Here is a 22,197-nt window from a genome sequence, read left to right on the forward strand (position 1 = left end):
GAAAGCAGTGTGGGACATCCACAGGTTTTTCTTCATTTCAGCCAAGCCAGTGTGAACACTGGGATATGCAAAGCAATGCCAAAGTGCTGCCTGCTCCTCTCTTCAGATCTGGCAAAGACAAATAATTTATCAAATGGGATTAGAGACCACTCTTCTCCTGCCATCAAGCCTCAGCTTTAGCACAAGAAAGCATCCTCTGAGACAGTGTATTACTCTGGGCCAGACCCTCACCAGTGAAGGAGACCCTTTCCCACAGCTAAAATGAAGCCACAGTGATTTACACATCAGTGGGGAAACCTGGCCTTGAATGTAAAAATCCATGCAGGAATCCAGCCACTAACTAATATTTTAAGGCTTGACGGGACAAAATACCGGAGCGGCCCCACATCGGCTGGGAAACAAATGAGATGAACCACATCATTATTTGCTGTTTCCATTACCCTGACACTGCGCTGCTCATTTCAGGAGCTCTGGGGCTGCTTTAGTTTATGCATGAAGGAACAATAGCTTGGAAGAGCCAAATCACAGTATTCTTCCACCATGTTCTATAGCCAGCCATATGCTAACCAGGAAACCCTCACTATCTATGTTCTCCAGCTGGGGAGACTTGGTTGTTTTCTGCCCACTTCATCCCATGGGACACAGCTGTTGGGCTGAAGACACTGCTGAGTCCAAGGACAGCTGGTGTCCCAGTTCATTCAGGGAATGTAGGAAAGGAAGGAGAATAGTATGATTCTTCATAGCCACCTCTAGCAGAAGTCTTTTTCTGACTTAAGAGGCTAAAATCCACTTCAAAGGAAGACCTGCCTTTCTGTGCTCACCTCCAAAGGAGCAATGGAGTTTTAAGATGCGGACGCAATTCCATGTGTGCATGGAGCACAGACCTTGTTGGGTATCAACCGCGTTTGACCGCCTGATGAGAGCACAGGAAGACAAGGGGAAAGGGGTGACCAACACGATGAGAACACCAAGGGCAGCAGGAGTCCCAAGCATTAAGAACACCTTTTCTCTGGTGAGGATCAGATTTGTACACAGCTATGTACAAACACTGGTGCACACACCAGACCTCACTGAAGTCCAGATCTTTTTTTGGAGGGGTACCTTCACAACCCAAATTTGCTTCCAAAGTCCCTATTGACCAACACAGTGAGGGGAACAAGCCTTAGGGGAAAATCCAGCACGTAATTTCATTCCGGTGACACTGACGGGGCTATAAAGGAGACGAATGGGCAGCATGGGATCCAGCTGGCCTCAGCCTTGCTCCTGGACCCCTTGCACAGCCAATACTGTAAGAGTTGAGAGTGGGGCCGAGTGCCAAAACACTGAAGAAAAACACTTTGGCAAAATTTACCAACTTAATGGAAAAAGCAAAAGCAGCTTCCAAATGGCAGACCTGTGACTGATGGGGCTGTTAATTATTGCAGGATTTTATAATGCAGGCTCTTTTTCCGTTACAATTCTGCAGTGACAGGATTGCATAAGCAGCTTGAGCAGCAATAGTAAAAGAAGATTTTTCTCCTTATATAGAGCTATCAAACCCACCTTGCCTTCATCTCGGTTTCTTCCCACAACCAGTGATTTCCACAGAGACTCTATCAAGAGGTACCCACTAAAAGCATTTATTTCTTTTATTGCATAGGGCCTATGAAGACCAGAATGAGGATCCCACTGCTATAGTCACTAGGTGAAGAAGTGCCCCTAAATACGTATGATATAAGCTCACGTGAACCCTAAAAGTTTACCAGTGCAGACAAACTCCTTTTATAGCAAACTGAAGCTACTGACTACAGCTTAATTTTGCTATGCTACTTTTTGCGAACTCCTGTGATCAGCCCATGGGAACCAATCAGTGCCAAAAGCACAAAGCAAAAGACAACGGAGAGGGACAGAGAAGCGTGAAAACTGGTAATAACACTTCTCAGCCTTAATGGTGATTTTGGCATCTTCCCAGTGAGGACCATGTGCATGCAGGTAGCAGCCAAGAATAAACATCCTGAGGAGTTCCTACAAAAAGCAACCAGAAGGTCTAGGCACCACTTCTGCTGGGGCTTCAGGACAGGCAGGAGGTCCCTGCACATGGTGGTATGCACCAATCCAGAGACCTGTTGAAATCACAGCTGCTAATCAGCATACAATTGCAAAACTGTGCCCTGCATTTTCAGCTTCCAGACTCACTTGCCATCTTCTTACTGAGCATTGAAAGATCAGACTTCTGAGAGCAGCAAGTTGTGACTTGGAGGCTAAAGAAGAGTTATCACGTCTCCAGGTGGCTTGTGCACAGCGTGTCTTGCTGCTACAGCCCCAGTAAAGTCACATTCAGGGTGGCAACCTCAAGAGCAAAAGTAAAGGAAAAATCCTGTTGAACATACCGGTTCTTACCTGACAACCACTGGAATAAAGCACTACACTGAACTAAGGACAATAGTAAGACAATAGCCTCTAAGGAAGACTTGGTCAGGAATTTTCCTCAAAAAAGTGCAAGTCTGACAAAGCTGAAGCAATCTGTAAAATAGTTGTGATCAGCTAATTCTCCGCTTCACAATTTCTGGAATTGGTTGGAACAATTTCAGCTTTTTTAAATTAAAAGATTTGCCTCTGCCTTATAAAAAGAAGTCCAAATGATTTTGACATCTTGTTTGCTTAGATGATGGGTTGAAGCTGAAGAAAATGTTAGAGGGGCCCAAAGCAGCATTTAATTCTTTTTTTTTTGTTTTCTCCCTCATTTACAGTGGGGAAATGTCTTTGAAATTGCAAACATTCTTGCAGGGTGGAAAAATGATTTCCCCCCCCCCTCCATTCAGGTGCATTTTTTTCTGTCCAAAAGACCAGAAAGCCAGCTGGATGCTGAAAATTGCTTTTCAAGAAAGGCAAAGCTACATTTCTAACTGTAGATCAGACAGTGTATCTTAAAAGGAGAAAATGTCTATGCTGCTTAAGATCCTCTGCACATGACTAGAGATGATATTTCATAAGACACCCAGCAGTTTTGATAGTCAACAGGAAACAAAAATCACAACCTACATACCGAGGCTTTAAATTGCACGATGGCATTGATTCCACTCCCAGCTTTTTGGGGTAGAAATCTTATTTTGTACTAGTATCATCCTTTGCAGAGCAGACTCTCTTTTCTGGGCTTCTGGAAAATATGTTATTTCTCCTCTCACCCTCAGTTTCTGAAGAGAGCAATGGGAACCTATAGTTATGTAGATGTCCCTGTATTGACCCTGCATAGTCCTTTGCTGGACCTTTTCTGCAGTATAGACCAGCTATTGATTTACACTTCCAGTCAAAGATTTTGTCTGGTGTACACAGACACTGTTGCAAAACCCAGCATGCTAAGGGGAGAGTTTCTGAGATGTCTGAGATGGTATTCATTTTTAACCCCCGTTCACCATCTACATTTTTAAGACAAGCAGATATGGCCCAGATAGATACATTTCCATGGTCATTTAAAAATACTGAGAAATCTAAGAGTGATCTAGAAACTGTCAATATTAAGCGGGGAAGAATGAAAATCAGTACCCCTCTATAAGATTTTAATGTTCAAAAACTCCCCCAAAATATCATCCAGCATCAAGTACGCAACACATCCAGAATCCACTGCTCCTAGGCATGTGTTTATCAAAACAGATCTTCAGATGACAACTAGAAATTCATTGCACATGCAGCCATAAGGGGAGAAGATAAAGTGGGACATCAGTGTGGCTGCCTGAGCTTTAACAGCACTCTGAGCAGAGTGCAAAGCAGAGAGTTTCAAAGATTGTCCCACCATTATTACTGGAGACCCCAGTAGCCCAAACAGGGAAACTCCCTAGGATGGGAAACTCTCTAGGCCAGACTCCGCCGACCCATCCTTGGGCTGATCCTGAACAGGAACGTCTGAATTCCTCCACCCTGCCCCAGAGTTTGGAGCGGGTGTGCAAACCCAGAAATTCCCACGGTTTCTCTGGCACCATTTCTGCCAAATCTAATCTTAATTCAGGATGAAAATGCCCTTAGTGCTGTGCCTGTAGAGGTCTGTCTCAGGGCTTTGGCAACTGTGGCCCAGAAAAAGCTGCTGCTTCCTTTGGAGGAGGCCCCTGGTAGCGAAAGAGCGACCCACTGGGGCCCGATGAAAGGGAGGAATCGTATTCACAAAGGGGAGGGACCTCAGCTCCTGGCAATGGTACAGCAGTAGGTCTCAAGTACTGCAAAGAAGCTTTGCTCTCCTAAAAGCCTGCACATCAGCCAGGAACCAGGAGGGTCTGGATGCATAAAGGCCTGGTATTTGCTCCCCCAGCACTTATAGCTCCTCTTAGGATTCCTCCAGAGGGAAACGCAGACCTGCAGTACGCAGAGCATGCAGATGAAGCGTCAGTGTGGCCAACCCTCCCTCCTGCAGACACCTCACACCTTGTTCTTCCAAGGGTTTATGCTGATATCTGCAGACGGAGGGCCAATGGGTCTCAAACCACTGGTCCTTGTCCTCCTAATTAGGAACCAGAGCTTGTGTATTCATGGCACAAAGCTGGCCCAGAGCTAATCAGCTCCTCTGAGCTCCTGCCGGTGACAACCTGCTTCCTCACCTGCTAGATGCAAGACTGACTGACAGGGCTGTGATGACTCAGATACCCTCCCAGATACCTCCCAGCAACTTTCTACAATGGGGGATCTTTCCTGACAACCCATTACTTGGTTTCCTCTTTGCTCATCACCCCTGTCTGTCTGGGTTATTGACTTTGCTGCTGTGTGAAGTGACAACACTCACTACTGGCCCTTGCCTTTGTGTTCTCAGTTAGCAACTGGAGCCCTCGACAAACAGAAGTGCTAAGCGTGATCTGTCATCTAACTCCTTTTTTGTCCTTCCAACAAACGCCTTTGCATTCCTTCATTTTGTGAATGGGGTTTGGCAGAGCCGTATAGAATTCCCCATTGTTTCCATTTGCACTTCAGTAAGCGTCCATCATTTCTACCTATGCCCCCAACAAATTGGCAAAGAAAGAGAGAGGGGAAAAAAACCTACATGCTCTGTGTCTGTCTCCGGTCAGAGATTTCCTACAACCTCCTCACCACAAGACCTGAGCAACCCTCCGTCAATAATGTAACCTCTATAAACACTGTTCTCAAGCAGGGCAGATTTTATCCCCTCAACTTATTGCAGAAAGAGGATGAAACTGGAGATTTATTAAAAGGACCTGCTCAGAGACGCACATCGAGGCAGCGGGAGAGGGGAGACCTGGATGCTGGACCTCAGTTTGTAACCCCTGGCTGTGACACTGCCCTTCCCTCCTGGGACACAGCTCCAGGAGGCTGTGTAATTGCCTCCTCTCTACCCAGAGGCACCCCGCACACACACAGCATTTGCCTGCCTATTGCTCCCATTGCTGAATTTGTCCAGCAGTGCCATAATTTGTCCCCAGATCACCTGCCCGGCTTGCATGCAATGGTCTTTTCCTCTTAAAACAGGAGCTGTGCCTTCCTGCAGCCCTTTCAGGCCTTCCCAGGGGCTGACCCCCCTTGGTGGTGCCAGATGGGTGCTGTACCACCACGTGTGTGGCTTTCTCATCCAGCACATGAGCCAGGCAGCCCCAGAGCAGCATTACACCAACAATCCAGGGCTGTGACAGCAAGCAGGCACCCATCGGAGGCCTCAGGAACATGAAGCAAGCTTCCTCCATGGCCAGCATGTGGCACTGGGGCTGGAAGGAGCCAAGGTGGCACAACCACAGCTGAACAGCACAAGTGCTACTACGGTCTGGACACATCTTCAATGCACAGCTGAATGCGAAACCTTCTTCTGTGGTTTAGTGAGCCTGTGCTCACTAAAAATGCATCAACGGAAACGATCAAGAGAAGCATTTTAAGCTCTCAAAGACTGTAAAACTTTCTGTTCTTCTGGTTTTACAAGCTTTGCCTGCTCGAGCCAGGACAAGGCTTCAGCACACTCTGCAACTGCTTCTCCTTCCCTGGTGAGCCAGCCCTCCCACTCCCGTCCAGGGGTCTCCTGCACGTCTGGCAGCTCCTCAGCCACCAGCCCCGCTCCGGAGGATGCTGCAGGAGCACTGGGACACGCGGGATCCCCAGTGCCACGTGAGAATGCATCAGAAAGTTCCCATTACAAGCTGCCTTCAGGCAGCACAACCCTCAACCACCCTGAGGAAGAGTCGGTGGCACAAGGGTGGCCTGGTAAGCCCAGGCACAAGCCAGCTCTGGGCTCAGAGAACCCTCTCCAAGACTAACGGCCTCAACAGGAACATCCAGCTGTGGGGATGGTAGGATGCACAGCACTCAACCCTGCCAAGCAAATCAAAACCCAGCACCAAAAACCCATCTGGAGATAATGCAAAGGGTAGCAAGCGACCTCTGCTGAGGAGGGAATGGATCAGCAGCACGCTGGTGAGGTATTTAAGCCAGAGGAGATCCTGAGAACAAAAGGCGCACATATTCAGAGTCCCCAGAAAAGACCAAAGCGCAGATTTCCCAAGGCACTGCAACACTCAACCTCGTGCAGCCGTGCACAGTGCTAGCCTGGGACACCGAGATGCAAAATGAGGTATAGACCTCCGGAGAGCAGGCAGCCACGCTGCCTTCTCCTGGGTCCCTGTTTCCTAACCCTGTCCTCAGCAGGGTCTGATTTGCCCTGGCACTTGAGCAGGATCTCCCTGTCCTCATCCGTAGTATGATTGTGGTCAACTTCTCCATCATGCTCACAAGTTGGTTCTCTGTGCAGCGGCTGTGCCTCGTGCCAAGCATCTCCCCAGCATCAGGGCCCTTCCCTTCCCCTCGCTGCGGTGCCGCGCTCCTCTCTGTCTTTCAAAGGAATCTTTATCTGCTTGTTCCCCTTTCACCTTCTCTATTTTTGACAGCCACCCTCGCACGGTCCCAGGCAGGCAGTTCACTCCAGACCATGCCCAACATTAAGACGTGCAACTGGGAGACACTGCAGTTACCAGCATCTCCAGGCATGCCACAGCCATCCGTGCAACTCCCCCCCCCCCCCCCCCCCCCAAAGCACTGAAATTCAGTCCTTATGAGTAAACACACAAAACTTCTCAAGGAGAGCTGCTTGCAGCCCCTGGCAGCAGTTGTGATCTCTCCACAGAACTTTACACACAGACACATGCAGGCAGGGCGAGCGTGCACTCAGCCTACAAAGGAAACTGCACATTCATCCACGTCCAAACCCCGGCGCTGCGCTAAAGGGGCGGCTGCCAGGAGCGGGGTGACCCTCGGGGTAGAAGGGAGGGGGGTACCCCCAAATCTCCTCGTCCCGTTTCCACCCTTTCATCCCATCTCGCAGCCCAGCCGAGCCTGGCAGAAGCAGAGGGATCCTGTACACAACTTTTTCAAACTGCCAGGCAGAAGAATCCCAGTCTTTCCAAGGGAGTGTCGGTAAATCATCATTACATCCGACAACGCAACCAGAGGGATTAACCCTTTGCTAGTCCCCAGGAAAATAACAACAACAACAAATTTAACAATGAAAATAGTAAAAGCTGGTCCCAGCTGTGCGAGGAAGAGGACGGGCAGGCGGTGTGCTGTAATTTTTGATATATACACATATATAGACAGAAAGATGTATTTGTGCACGCGTGTGTATATTGAACACATGAAGAGCATGCCACCAGGCACCCGCCTGCCTCTCTGACCGTGCCTCAGCCCTTCCCATGGTTCTCCCACTTCCCGGAGGACCGCGGCGCCGATCTCCAGGTACTCGTGCCCCCACATCCCTGCGGGACAGGGCCAGGGAGCAGCATTTCCCCCCCAACCCCGCTCCCAGGAGGGGCTGGGGAACCTGCCCCCCTGCCCCTGCCCGGCAAGGGTGTAGGTGTGCGAGGGGGAGCGGGGAGGTGGAATTGCCCGTTCCTGCATCTCGCGTGGGTGCAAAACCGGCGCCCACCCCCGGACCAGTTCCCGGGCTGGGAGCTCCTTTCCACGGTACGTGGGAATGGAGGGGGGGGGGTTTCCTCCTGCCCTTCCCGGCCCCGAGCCCCCCGCTCTCACCCCTTTCCGCACACCCCAAGCCCATTCCCACCCTTCTGCTCCAGCGTGGCCTCCCTTCTCTCCCAGCCCATTCTCTTCTCCAGCCCAGGAGTTTTCACATCATCCCCTGGCAGAAGGAATGTCTTCCCCCACCCCATCCCCAGCCACCCTGGAGCGGAGCTCCCCTCTCGGCCGGCTCTCCCCTCCCGCAGCCCTCCCGGGATCCCCCGGCTCCCCGGGCACCCCCATCCCCGCCCGGGATGCCCTTCCCCAGCGCCAGGAGAAGTCGGACTTTGTACTCACCCCCTGCCTGCTGCTGTAGCTCTGAGTCTGGAGACCGGCTCTGATTCCGGCTCCATCACGTTTAGTGCATTGTCTCTTTCGGGCAATTTTTGCGGCAATCCATCAGAAAAAGGGGGACAGGCTGGTTTGTGGGTACATCCTTCCCAGGAGCTCAGCTCTCTGCCTCTCTAAGGGGCTCAGCTGTGTCAAAGACACCCCCTGGCCCGGACGGCTCACTCCTTCCTCCTTCTCTTCTGGGTCCTTTTGCTTACACAGATCTTTTAATCCCATTTAACTCCCTCTCGGCAGACTGCAATTACCTTGGGAAAAAGGAGAGAGAACAGAAAGTACACGCTAGGAAGCCAGGCTGGCCCATGGTCGCTGGATTTCTTGCCTCTTTTTTTTTTTTTCCCCCTTAATAGTACAATTTCTGTGATCTCTGATTTCCAAAGTTCTTGATTTAAAGTGTTTTTTCTTAGCTGTTACTTTTTTTTGTTGTTTGGTTGGTGGTTGTAATTATTATTTTTATTTGCAGTGCAGATGTGCCTCCCACCCCCCCAAGGATCTCTCCTCTGGACTTAGAGAGAAGAGGAAAAGGCAGATTTTGAGAAATGAAAATTATTTAAGGATGTCCCTGCTGCCTCTCTCTGCTGCCCTCCTCTGTAACACTGAAGCACTTACAAAAAATAATACAAAGTAAATAAATAATTAAAAAAAAGAAACTCTTTTGGCCACAAGAGCTGCAGAGAAGTGATCGAAGACCCCTTCCAGGCTCCGTGGAGGAAACGCACAGGCCGCTGGTCTGGGGGAGGCTGCTAACGGAGATTGCTGCTCCGCTGCGCTCACCTGCCGGGGGCCATGAGCCCTCTGCCCAAGCTGGCTTCGACCCACCTTACCACGGGCTAGCAAAGGTCCCCTGTTATAAGGTACCTGACACAGCTTTTCCCTCGGGCTCAGCGCTTGGCGGAGGCAGTTGGGAGCCTGTGGAGGGGTCTCAGGCTTGCAGGAGAAAAGCCTCCCCCTGCCCCTGCTTGCGTCCTCGCCCTGGCTCCACAGGGAGGGGGGGGGGACAGGGGACTGCATATGGGGCATCTCCAGAGCCCCCTCTCCTTCCAGCACCAAGTGGTGGAAGCCACAGCCCGGAGGACAGGGAGAGGGGAATGAGTTTTCTTATGCAAGGTCCATCGAAGTAAATCAGATCCCAAGTCCACTTAGCCAGCTCTGCCAGGAGAGGGGACTTTTGTGGGTGGATAAAACCTGCATCCCTATGCCCCCTCCTCTTCCAGCTCTTGCAAAGTCCCACCGAGCTAGGACCCGGCCACCGTGCACGCCCCAGGGTGACAGGCAGATCCCTCTTGTCCACACCAGGACGCAGCAAGCCCCTCAGCTCCATAGGATTCCCTCACGCAGGTGAGGGCAGCCCACCACACCGGTGGTGCCCTCCCACCTCCTCCCTGCACCCCTGGGCGCCCCCTCAGCCCTGCTCCCTTCCCCCTTGCACAGCATCTCTGCCTTGGGCACTTACTTTGCAGCGAGGCAAGAGGCTGTGCACCGTCTCCTCGCAGCCCTGCGTTCATTGGCATTCATTTGCCCCAGCAGCTTACAACAATTTCTACTTCTTATAAAATAATAATAATAATTAAAAAAAAAAAGCAAAAGGAGAAAAAAACCCCCTAAAACACCAAACCCTTTCCTCCCTCCTTCCCCTTCAGTCTCAAGGTGTCTCCTGTGCTGGAAGCCAGCGAGTGCCTGCCAGGCTCACGGGCCGTGAGCGAGCCAAGGCTTTCTGGCAAGGCTGAGGTTCCCCCAAGTTCAACAGATAATCCTTCCCCAGGACTGGTGCGGGCAGGTCCCCCTCGGGCCGTCGCTCCACTCGTGGGTCATGGATGCTGCAGGGATCCAGGAGAGAAGAGAGGTTAGGACCGGGCGCTGGGAGGGACATGGATGGGAAAGAGGTGGGAATTAGAAGGCTGCCCTTGTCCTTTTAAATAGCTGCAGCCAGGGGACTCCGCTCGCTGGCTGGGGTGCCCCAGGTATCCGATTTCAGCAAACATCAGCTAATGAGCACAGATCCAGCCTCCGAGGGGCAGGTTCAGGGCTGCTCTGCAGGCATGGGGAGGCAGGGGGGCACCCCGGGCATCCCACCAGCAAGGCACGGAGCAGGGCTGAAGCTGGAGGAGGGAGGGAAGGGCTGCGGGTGAAGAGCTACATGGTCCCTGCTGCTCCAGGGTGGAGGGCAGGCTGCAGGTCCTTGGGCTGAAAGGTCTACAGGGCAAAGAACAGGTCCTGCGAGGTGCTGAGCATCCAGCACAGGTCTGAAGTACCAGCACCGGTCTGCACATCAAAGCGGAGCCACCCCAGGGTCTCAGAACTAAAGCATCTCAAACCTGGATATGGGCGCTAAACTTACACACTCCCCATGAAAATACAGCCACAAGCAGGATCAACGTCGACCCACCAAGCACCTGAACCTAGAGGGGAATGATGTTACACTCAGAGCAGAAAATTTAAGGACCCACTGGCCTGACTTGGTAATGCAGGTTTTACTCAAAAAAACGACCTCAGAATGTGGCCAAAATTACGGTTTCCACCATAAATCAGATCTCCTGTAGACATGACATCTTCTGTTACCATGCATGCTAAAGACTTCTCTCCTTTAATACATATATTTGACTTAGTTGTGGTTGCTTGCTGGGACTGTGGTTTTGCATCTACCAATTTCTATATGCATAAGATTTTATTCATACCTTTAGCTCTGAAGTATCTACGTTTTGCTTCCTTGCTTGCTGTAACAGATGAAGTTTTAAGTAACAATAACAAAAAATTGAAGCAAGTAGTGTTATGACTAGGGCAGATAACTAACAGCCTCACTGTCCACTGTCCTCAGGAAAACCTTTTCAGAAGAGTGCAGCTAAGTTACACATCCAGCTACTAGTAAGAAACTCCTATGCACAGAGAAACCTGTCTCAAAAACCCTCTGAAGGCCCAGGAGCTCAGACAACCCATCCAGACCAGCTTTGAGGATTGGGACTTAAGGGACAAAAGGCAGTCACATAGCTCATCAGAAATCACATAAAATCCCTATTTTTTTTAGCTTTTTTTTCCCCCAGCTGTTTTTTCCATGTTTCTCAGTCACGCATTCCTCACTGAGAAACATATTCTAGCCAAGCCTAAGTGTTTAAGATAAAGCTTTAATCTATTATAAAAATACTTTGCAAAGCATGTGGAAATTCCTGTGCTGTTAAGTACACCTTATATCTTCCTGCTCTTTTCTACCTTTTCTCTCTTCCAAAAGCAGCAAGTATCTAGTAACCTTCCTTCCCCTCAAAAAACCACACTCTACCCAGAAAAGAGCAAGGCCCTGGCTTACCAGAGGGAGGGACAGAGAAGAAAGCAAAAAGATGAGCTGCATCTTTTTGCAAACATGTATGCAAATAGCACGTGTATGGGTAGCTGGACTGGCAATGCTTCAGGTCTACACCATTGCACCAAGGACCACCATAAAACACACTTAGAGCCCCATCCTCAAATACACTTACTTAACTTTGCTCAGATGAACACTTTCAAACCAAACACATGCATAAAAGCTTTGCTAGCATAGAGACATAAATGTAGCCCAGCAGTAGGAAAAAGGGAATTAGTTTAAAACAAAAGGAAACCCAATGTTGCTGAAGCCAAGACTAGTGCCAAGTGAATTCAGGTTCAAAAATTAGACCTCATTCTTCAAAAAGAGAAAAGCCACAACATATGATCTGAATAGAAATATATTTAGCAGATTTATTTTTCTTCCCTTCCAAATTTAAATAGAAGCCATTTTAAAACACTAAATAAACTGAAGTAAATCAGCACAGCAGTGAAATGAAAAAAAGAAAAAAAAAAAAAAAAAGGAATTGGAGTTGGCTGTTCTAGTTTAATTAGCTGTCCTGGGTTCAGCTGAGATAGAGTTAATTTTTACAGGAACCTGGGAGGTGGGGGGGGGCACAGCCGGGGCAGCTGACCTGAACTAGCCAAGGAGCTATTCCATACCATATGACATCATGCTCAGTATATAAATGGGGAGTGGGCTGGGGGGAGCTCTCTCGACTTTCAGTGGGGGAAGTGGCAGAGCGTCGGGTTCCGGGTGGTGAGCAGTTGCACTGTGCATCACTCCTTTGGTATATTCTTTTATTAGTACCGTTGTTGTTGTTGTAACTTCTCTTTTTTTTGTGTGTTGTCCCAGTAAACTGCCCTTATCTCAACCCTCGAGGTTCCGTGTTTTTTTGTTTTTTTTTTTTTCCTTTTCTCTCCTCCGATTCTCCTCCCTATCCCACCGGAGGGGGGCGGGCGGAGTGAGGGAGCAGCTGCGTGGTCCTTTGTTACCGGCTGGGCTGAAACCACGACAGTCCTTCTTGGCGCCCAACATGAGGCAGGAAGGGTTGAGATAACGACAGATCTGGCCAGAGCGTGTTGAAACAAATTTGTCATACGCATTTCTTCTATTAGATAAATAGATGTTAGTCACGATGTTGGTTCATTTGTTTACATGGTGGCGTTTTGTAAGTTCTTATATGCTCCATGTATTGCCTGTAGTTACGTTTCTCACCTCTGGGAGAGTGATTAGGATTATCATTTTGCTGTACTGGGCAATGTCGACTTGTGAAATGATTACATCACTGGTCATGAGGTTAAGCTGGTATCTGTATGGGGCAGTGATATAATTTCCATACTTTGGGCACCTTCTATCGGATTTTATTGGTAATTATACCCAATCCATGGGGAATTCGGGGGGGATGCTTCCCCCTGTCCGTTCACCTCCCTTCTCTCCTTCCAACTAATTACAACAGCTTTTGAGAATTTTGAATATCCTTGGGATGCGCAAGCCAGTGTGCTGTTAGTGCTATGCCTCCTGAATATGTTTCAGGTCTTGTTTAGGGCTACAAAAAGGCTCTTTAAGAGTACCACCCAGAGATCTGCCCCAAAGCTGGATATTCATGGGTGGCACAGCGTGTGGGAGGATATGGGCAGGTATCTAGAGAACTTCTCACCTCCAGTGGCTTGGAAGTTCACTCCCAAACAACTACAGAACCCTCATGAAGTGGTAGAATATTTGAAAGGAAAATGCTGTGGCTATTCCAGAGATGCACAACTCACTGCGCTGTGCTGGGCCCTGGCCAGTATCTACCAAACACTGCTTGATATTAGGCAGCACCCTCAGGAGGAAGAGGCAGAACCTGAAATAATCACCCGATCTCTATCCCTGAGCAAGTTGCATGACATGCGAAAAGATTTTAGCCACCACCCAGGTGAGCACATTGTTACCTGGCTGCTCTGATGCTGGGATAATGGGGCCAGTAGTTTGGAATTAGAGGGTAAGGAAGCCAAGCAGTTGGGATCTCTGTCTAGGGAAGGGGGCATCGACAAGGCGATTGGGAGAAAAACACAAGTCCTCAGCCTCTGGAAGCGACTTCTGTTAGGTGTAAAGGAAAGATACCCCTTCAAGGACGAAGTTACATGTCACCAAGGCAAGTGGACCACCATGGAGAGAAGTATCCAGTACCTGAGGGAACTAGCTGTGCTGGAGGTGATTTATAATGATCCAGAAAATGCGCAGTCACCCACAGATCCAGATGAAGTCCAATGCACACAACCAATGTGGCAGAAGTTTCTACGAAGTGCACCACCAACCTATGCCAACTCGTTGGCAGTAATGTCCTGGAAAGAAGGCTATGGACAAACGGTGGACGAATTGGCTGTCCAACTCCGGCAATACGAAGGAAGTCTCTCTTCCTCCCTACAGGCCTGTGTCTCAGCTGTAGAAGAATTGTCCCGAGAGTTCCAGCAATTCAAAGTGGATATGTCCTCCTCCCTGCCTGTACAGGCCCGCATCGCAGCTATTGGGAGTAAGCATTCCTCTGCCCAAGAGAGAGAAGAGAGAAAGTACACATGACAGGCTAACCTGTGGTTTTACCTGCATGACCATGGAGAGGACATGAGGAAGTGGGATGGGGAACCTACCTCAGTCCTGGATGCACGGGTACGGGAGTTGCAAGAAAAAGCAATCAGAAAAGAGGATTCTTCTTGGAAAACTGCTGCTCCAGTTTCCCGTGAGCAGTCCCCCAGAGGCAGTAGAAGATCTGATCTAATTTCTGATCCTCTTGAAGGGACTTCTGATTCATGTGTGCGAAAAGTGAGTAACAGATACTCTAACCAGGATTAGAGGGGCCCTGCCTCCAGCCAGGTGGAGGAAAGGGACAACTGAGTCTACTGGACAGTGTGGATTCGATGGCCTGGCACATCAGACCCACAGGTATATAAGGCTCTAGTAGACACTGGTGCACAATGTACCCTAATGCCATCACATTATAAAGGGGCAGAACCCATCTGTATCTCTGGTGTGACAGGGGGATCCCAAGAGCTAACCATATTGGAAGCTGAAATGAGTCTAACCAGGAATGAGTGGCATAAACACCCCACTGTGACTGGCCCAGAGGCCCCGTGCATCCTTGGTATAGATTATCTCAGGAGGGGGTATTTCAAGGACCCAAAAGGGTACCGTTGGGCCTTTGGTGTAGCTGCATTGGAGACAGAGGAGATTGAACAGCTGTCTACCCTGCCTGGTCTCTCTCAAGACCCTTCAGTTGTGGGGTTGCTGAAGGTTGAAGAACAACAGGTGCCAATTGCTACCACAATGGTGCACCGGCAGCAATATCGCACCAACCGAGACTCCCTGATCCCCATCCATAAGCTGATTTGCCAATTGGAGAGCCAAGGAGTGATCAGCAAGACTCACGCTTTAATAGTCCCATATGGCCCGTGCGGAAATCTAATGGGGAATGGAGACTAACAGTAGATTATCATGGGCTGAATGAAGTCATGCCACCACTGAGCGCTGCTGTGCCAGATGTGTTAGAACTTCAGTATGAACTGGAATCAAAGGCAGCTAAGTGGTACGCCACAATTGACACTGCTAATGCATTTTTCTCCATTCCTTTGGCAGCGGAGTGCAGGCCACAGTTTGCTTTCACCTGGAGGGGCATCTAGTACACCTGGAATCGACTGCCCCAGGGGTGGAAACACAGCTCCACTATTTGCCATGGACTGATCCAGGCTGCACTGGAAAAAGGTGAAGCTCCAGAACACCTGCAGTACATTGATGACATCATCATATGGGGCAACACAGCAGAAGAAGTTTTTGAGAAAGGGAAGAAAATAATCCAAATCCTTTTGAAGGCTGGTTTTGCCATAAAAGAAAGTAAGGTCAAGGGACCTGCACAGGAGATCCAGTTCTTAGGAGTAAAATGGCAAGACGGGCGTTGTCAGATTCCTATGGATGTGATCAACAAAATAGTAGCTATGTCCTCACCGACTAATAAAAAGGAAACACAGGCTTTCTTACATGCTGTGGGCTTTTGGAGAACGCATATTCCAAATTACAGTCAAATTTTAAGTCCTCTCTACCAAGTTACCTGGAAGAAGAATGATTTTAAATGGGGGCCTGAGCAACGACAAGCCTTTGGACAAATTAAGCAGGAGATTGTTCATGCAGTAGCCCTTCAGCCAGTCTGGGCAGGACAAGATGTTAAAAATGTGCTCTACACTGCAGCTGGGGAGAATGGCCCTACCTGGAGCCTCTGGCAGAAAGCACATGGGGAGACTCAAGGCCAACCCCTGGGGTTTTGGAGTCAGGGATACAGAGGATCCGAGGCCCGCTATACTCCAACTGAAAAAGAGATATTGGCAGCATATGAAGGAGTTCGAGCTGCCTCAGAAGTGGTTGGTACTGAAACACAGCTCCTCTTAGCACCCCTACTGCCAGTGCTGGGCTGGATGTTCAAAGGGAAAGTCTCCTCTACACATCATGCAACTGATGCCACATGGAGTAAGTGGGCCGCACTGATCACACAACGAGCTCACATAGGAAACCCCAGTCGCCCAGGAATTGTGGAAGTGATCATGGACTGGCCAGAAGGCAAAGATTTTGGAATGTCACCAGAGAAGGAGGTGACATGGGCTGAAGAGGCCCCGCTGTATAATAAACTGCCAGAAAAAGAGAGGCAATATGCCCTGTTCACTGATGGGTCCTGTCTCATTGTGGGAAAACATCGGAGGTGGAAGGCTGCTGTATGGAGTCCTACACGACAAGTCACAGAAACTGCTGAAGGAGGTGAATCGAGTCAGTCTGCAGAGTTGAAAGCCATCCAGCTAGCGTTAGACATTGCTGAAAGAGAGAAGTTGCCAGTGCTCTATCTCTATACTGACTCATGGATGGTGGCAAATGACCTATAGGGGTGACTACAGCAATGGAAGAAGAGCAACTGGCAGCGCAGAGGTAAACCCATCTGGGCTGCCGCACTGTGGCAAGATATTGCTGTTTGGATAGAGAAGCTAGTGGTAAAAGTACGTCACGTAGATGCTCATGTACCCAAGAGCCAGGCCACTGAAGAACATCAAAACAACCAGCAGGCAGATCAGGCTGCCAAGATTGAAGTGTCTCAGGTGGACCTGGACAGGCAACATAGGGGTGAGCTATTTATGGCTCAGTGGGCCCATGATACCTCAGGCCATCAGGGAAGAGATGCAACATATAGATGGGCTCGTGATCAAGGGGTGGACTTGACCATGGACACTATTGCACAGGTTATCCATGAATGTGAAACATGTGCTGCAATTAAGCAAGCCAAGCAGCTAAACCCCCTGTCATATGGAGGGCAATGGCTGAAATATAAATGGGGGAGGCCTGGCAGATTGACTGTATCACATCCCCACAAACCCGCCAAGGCAAGTACCATGTGCTTACAATGGTGGAAGCAACCACTGGATGGCTGGAAACATATCCTGTCCCCCATGCCACTGCCCAGAACACTATCCTGGGCCTTGAAGAGAAAGTTTTATGGCAACACAGCACCCCAGAAAGAATCAAGTCTGACAACGGGACTCACTTCCGAAACAACCTCATAGACACCTGGGCCAAAGAACATGGCATTGAGTGGGTATATCACATCCCTTATCACGCACCGGCCTCCAGAAAAATCGAACGATACAATGGACTGCTGAAAACTACATTGAGAGCAATGCGGGGGGGGGGAAACTTTCAAACATTGGGATACACATTTAACAAAAGCACCTGGTTAGTTAATACTAGAGGATCTGCCAATCAGGCTGGCCCCGCCCAACCAAGACTTCCACATACTGTAGAAGGAGATAAAGTCCCTGTAGTGCGCATGAGGAGTATGTTAGGAAAGACAGTCTGGGTTAGTCCTCCCTCAAGCAGAGACAAACCCATCCAAGGGATTGTTTTTGCTCAAGGACCCAGCTACACCTGGTAGGTGATGCAGAAGGATGGGCAAGTTCGATGGGTACCTCAGGGAGATTTGATTTTGGGAGAGAATAGCCAGTGAATTAGGCTGTATGATATTTAACTGCTAAATAACCTGCCAATGTATGTCATTGTATCTATAGTGTCTATATGCCATATCAAGGGTATTACTGTAAGAATTACCCAGATGACTGAAGGATGGACTTTGAAACTGAGCCAAGTACAACAGTGATAGAACTTGAACTGGCACCCAGCAATTTCCTCAAGATCAACATCTTTGAGCTGCAGACCAAGGGCGTGGGTTGCACCAAATGTACCAGCCGCAAGTTCCAGAGGCAGCATACAACAACCCAACACCTCACACCATCTCTCCTATCCTGAAGGACTGTTACAACAGATGGAGCCCCAAAGTCATGGACTAAATAAAATTGATGGACACATTAGAGGGATAGCCCATCGACTAAGGGAATACTATTTGTGTGTGTGTGTCCACATACATATATATATATAAAGACAAGGAAAGTGGTAGTGGTTAATTGAAAAATGTAAGATCTGGCCATGATGTAGATGGTATAGAATAAGGGGTGGATAATGTCCTGGGTTCAGCTGGGATAGAGTTAATTTTTACAGGAACCTGGGAGGTGGGGGGGGCACAGCCAGGGAAGCTGACCTGAACTAGCCAAGGAGCTATTCCATACCATGTGACATCATGCTCAGTATATAAATGGGGAGTGGGCTGGGGGGAGCTCTCTCGACTTTCGGTGGGGGAAGTGGCAGAGCATCAGGTTCCGGGTGGTGAGCAGCTGCACTGTGCATCACTCCTTTTGTATATACTTTTATTAGTACCGTTGTTGTAACTTCTCTTTTTTTTTTTTATGTTGTCCCAGTAAACTGCCCTTATCTCAACGCTCGAGGTTCCGGTTTTTTGGTTTTTTTTTTTTTGTTTTTTTTTTTTTTCTTTTCTCTCCTCTGATTCTCCTCCCTATCCCACTGGAGGGGGGCAGGAGGAGTGAGGGAGCAGCTGCGTGGTCCTTTGTTACCGGCTGGGCTGAAACCACGACATTAGCCAAAATAAGAAAAGTACAGGGGAGGAGGAAATGCCACCACATACCACACATCATCGGGAACAGGGAACAGAACACTTGCTTTTGACAAAATGCACCTCTCCAAAAAAGCAGTATGTCATTACTGCCTGAATAAATACAGCATTTAAAATACTCATCCACATTTAGCCAGTTTCCAGAAAAATCAGTACCCACCTCTCCTCAGGATCTGTAGCTTGGTTAAACATCAAGGCTCTTATTAATATAATTTTGTCTCTTTGCTCCTCTTGGAAAACCAAGTGTGAAGGCATCTAGGAGCCATGGCGAGCACACATTACAGCTGCACTACATGACTCACAGTGCCCAGCTTCAAGGACCAGAGGAATCCCAGACACTAACCTGGGCTTGCCCTCCCAGTTTGGCTTGGCCTGAAGGACAACGCTGAATTACAGTTCAATCATTTTTACCTTTGCACAAGTCAGAAGAGTATCCTGAATCACTCATTACCCCCAGAATTCACAAGGAATTATAGAGATATATTTGGATATATTTAGATAAATACCCTATTCAGGTTTAAAACCGTGGCATGACCAGGCAGAAGGCACAAGCAGTATGAAACCCAAGGCACCGGAAAAACTTGTGGGAGGGATCAAATAAACATGGGAAGGAGAGACAGGATAAAGAGCCTTTCACTCCCCTCTGGGCTGCACCCAGCCCAGATCAGGAATATCTAAACTTGGTACTTGGCTAAGAGCTGCTGGAGCCACAGGGAAAGGGAATCCACCCTGTGGGAAGTGCCGCTGCCACGAAGGAGTAATGGTCCCTGCAATCATAGGAGGACACAGCTATGCAGGTACATGGTATAGCCCAGGAACATGTATCACATGGAACAGGGCTACTGGGGAGGACTGGGTCCGCACCTGTAAACCCAGCAGGAACAGATTAACCATCCACAGAAACAGGACTCAACCCTCAGCCCACGCACAGTCACAGTAATCCAGGCAGTGGCATAGGAGGGACTGGCTATGCCAGTCTCCAGCTCCCAGGGACGTCTTGTTGAGGGCTGCCCTAGCACCTACGCTGCAAACGTCAGCAGCTTTGGCAGCAAGAAGCCCCTGGAGAGTGGTAAGCAGGGGGTCTGGTACTGATCCCTGGCTCTCGGGGCAGCACTGAAGCATTTATACCAAAGCAACTATTTCTATCCCTTCTTGCTCCTTTTGAGAGCAGCCCAGCCCCTCTGCCCTTATGTGCTCCACACTGTGCTGCAATGCTCTCCCAGGTATGTAATTCCCTGCACAGGATTTCCTAATCCCTACACGACTTTTCTGTTCAGATCCTATATTTAACATGAGCGTACTGGCACTTCTCACACTCATGAGTTCTATTCGAATGACTGGCACTAGTTCAAGCCCTGAACTAAAGTCTTCCCTACCCTGTAAGGGACCTGGTCATGAGCAGAAACCTGCTGATGAACTTCATTTTCTTGCTGAGAAGTGTCTCCACCCATGGCAGAGCCAAGATCTCCATGAAGGCAGAAGCTGGCCTGGCTGGGGTCCAGTTAGCTGATGCTCCTATTTGTTTTCTCTTTCTGGCTTCAGCCGTCACTGCAAGACTAGGAGGTTTCAGCTGAGGAGCAGAACGCACGCAGCACTTCTGATTTTAGGAACTGCTGTTGGACAGTGATTTTTTGATGCAAAAGCTGCTGAGGGTTATGTTTCTTGTTGTTAGTGTGCTATGGAGAGTATTAATTATACAGGACACATACAGAAAGCTCAAAAATCATGTACATAACCAAGTTACTGCCCAGTGCTATTTTCCCCCTCTCCACAGCCTTTCTGACAAACCCTATCCCATCCTGTGCCACAGGCTAGCGGTGACATGTTTGAACTTCTGCAGCCGTTTGATGTAAAATGTTTTAAATTCTTTTCAGGAACACTAAAGGCTTTTGTCTCTTGACCGGTGCTGTGGGGATGCCGTGTGTGGCAAAGACTGATCTTTCTGTGCTTTCCAACTATACCATATCACATCGCGCTGCCCAGCCAGCCGAGAGGTAGGAATGGCTGTTAATCATTAAATGGAGCCTTTTTTCATTGGAATGAAAGGAAACACAATGCAGCAATACAAGTCCAAGCCCACCCTTCCCAAGAAAATGCTGCCACAACTCTGTCATATGCTTCTATTTAGATATTTAGAGAACTACAGTTTTGCAGGATGGCTGTAAAGCAAATTGTTCAGCCAATGTTACAAGCAGTGTTGAAGTGACAGGTAAGCCACAAGAGAGCAATGCATCGGCATGATTTGACAGGGAGATATTACAGCTCCTAAGTCCTGACCTTCTTTAAGATACCAGGCAAAGGCTGCCTGGTTTTGCTAACATCCCTTTGTTTTCCCTGTTGCATGTTCCTAAGCTGGCTTCAATCTATCCCTGGTTTAGGACCTATTCAGTCACTGATGCTACTGGAAAACACAAAAGAGTCAACAGTACTGGGCCCCTTTGAGCAGTGTCCTCCAATCTAAACACCAGACCAGGCTGTTCTGCCATCTTTGGCATAGCATGATGATCCAGTGCTACATTTTGAACTGCACAGCAGAAAACTTAAGGCCTGTTTCCTCCTTTTACCATGGGGGGGAAAACAATTCCACCATCAAAATCCCCACTGGGCTGCTGCACATGCAGCAGCAATTCTCCCATTCTGGAGGTTTCCTAGTTAAATGCAGTAATGCATCAGCAAGCACAAGCGCTTTTCCCACTGGCCTGCCAAAGGACCCTGTTTGGTTGGTGGAGATGGACGTGTGCTGTCCTGGGTGAGCGCAGGTAATGTGACCTTTCTGTAAAACAGCACATCCTTTCTTCATGACACAGAACCACCCTGAGAGCACCTTCTCCCATGGCAAAGATGGACATTACACCAGTACGTAAAAGTGCCTGGTGATCTAAATTTCCTGCATATTAAGGACAACTGCCACTGTGGTTGGTACCACAACAGCATATTACTATGGCAGGAAGCATAAACCAGTGTGTAAAATTTAAGTCTGAATTCTGCAAGTCACACATGCACAATGCTTATGAATTTTGGGCAGCACCGCCCCCCTCTAGTGCAGTCTGTCAGCTTTCTGGATATCCCGGTAGCACTGATGCAGGTGTGGATCCATGCTTGTACCAGTCCCCGCACAAGCCACACAGAATTGATGTAGGTAGAAGCAGCGAGCCTGACCTGTTCTGAACGCAACTGGACAAGGACTAGGTAGCTGCAGCTGACAAACATTGGAAGGTGACAACTACTAATTCACACTACATCCTTTCAGAAAAGACATGCTGTTTGCTCTGTGGATGCGCATGCCAAAATGTGAGAACATGGTGCTTATGGCAGCTGGAGCTCATTTGCACACCCAGCAAGCCTCAAGGCTGAGTTCAAAAGGGAGACAGAAACCAGTGCAAGATCTTGGCCTTCAAGAGACAGCATGTTACAATGCAAATGCCTGGTACAAAGATTTTGTGCAAGACAGACAGAAACTAAGCCTGAATCAGATTCTGAGTAGTTTCAATGGGGAGGGGAAAGGAAGAAGAGCTTAGAAAACATCAGAACAACTTTTTGTTATGACCAACATTTAAGG

The 22,197-nt window shown here is 48.8% G+C and overlaps 1 protein-coding gene across 3 annotated transcripts in view; it reads right to left on the reverse strand.

The window, feature by feature from the left end:
- COL27A1 (collagen type XXVII alpha 1 chain) overlaps positions 1-9,936 on the reverse strand; it is a 164,554-nt gene extending 154,618 nt beyond the window's left edge. For 2 of the 3 annotated variants that reach the window (XM_052814846.1, XM_052814844.1), the window contains exon 1: positions 8,266-8,900. In XM_052814846.1, the coding sequence (XP_052670806.1) occupies positions 8,266-8,321 (56 nt within the window). In that variant the 5' untranslated portion in view covers positions 8,322-8,900. Of the gene's footprint in view, positions 1-8,265; positions 8,901-9,769 lie in introns of those variants that run through there. The other variant, XM_052814845.1, reaches the window with a different exon arrangement.
- Positions 9,937-22,197: the final 12,261 nt, after the last annotated feature.

Source organism: Harpia harpyja, chromosome 19 (genome assembly GCF_026419915.1).
Source record: "Harpia harpyja isolate bHarHar1 chromosome 19, bHarHar1 primary haplotype, whole genome shotgun sequence".
In the NCBI taxonomy this organism is placed as follows: Eukaryota; Metazoa; Chordata; class Aves; order Accipitriformes; family Accipitridae; genus Harpia; species Harpia harpyja.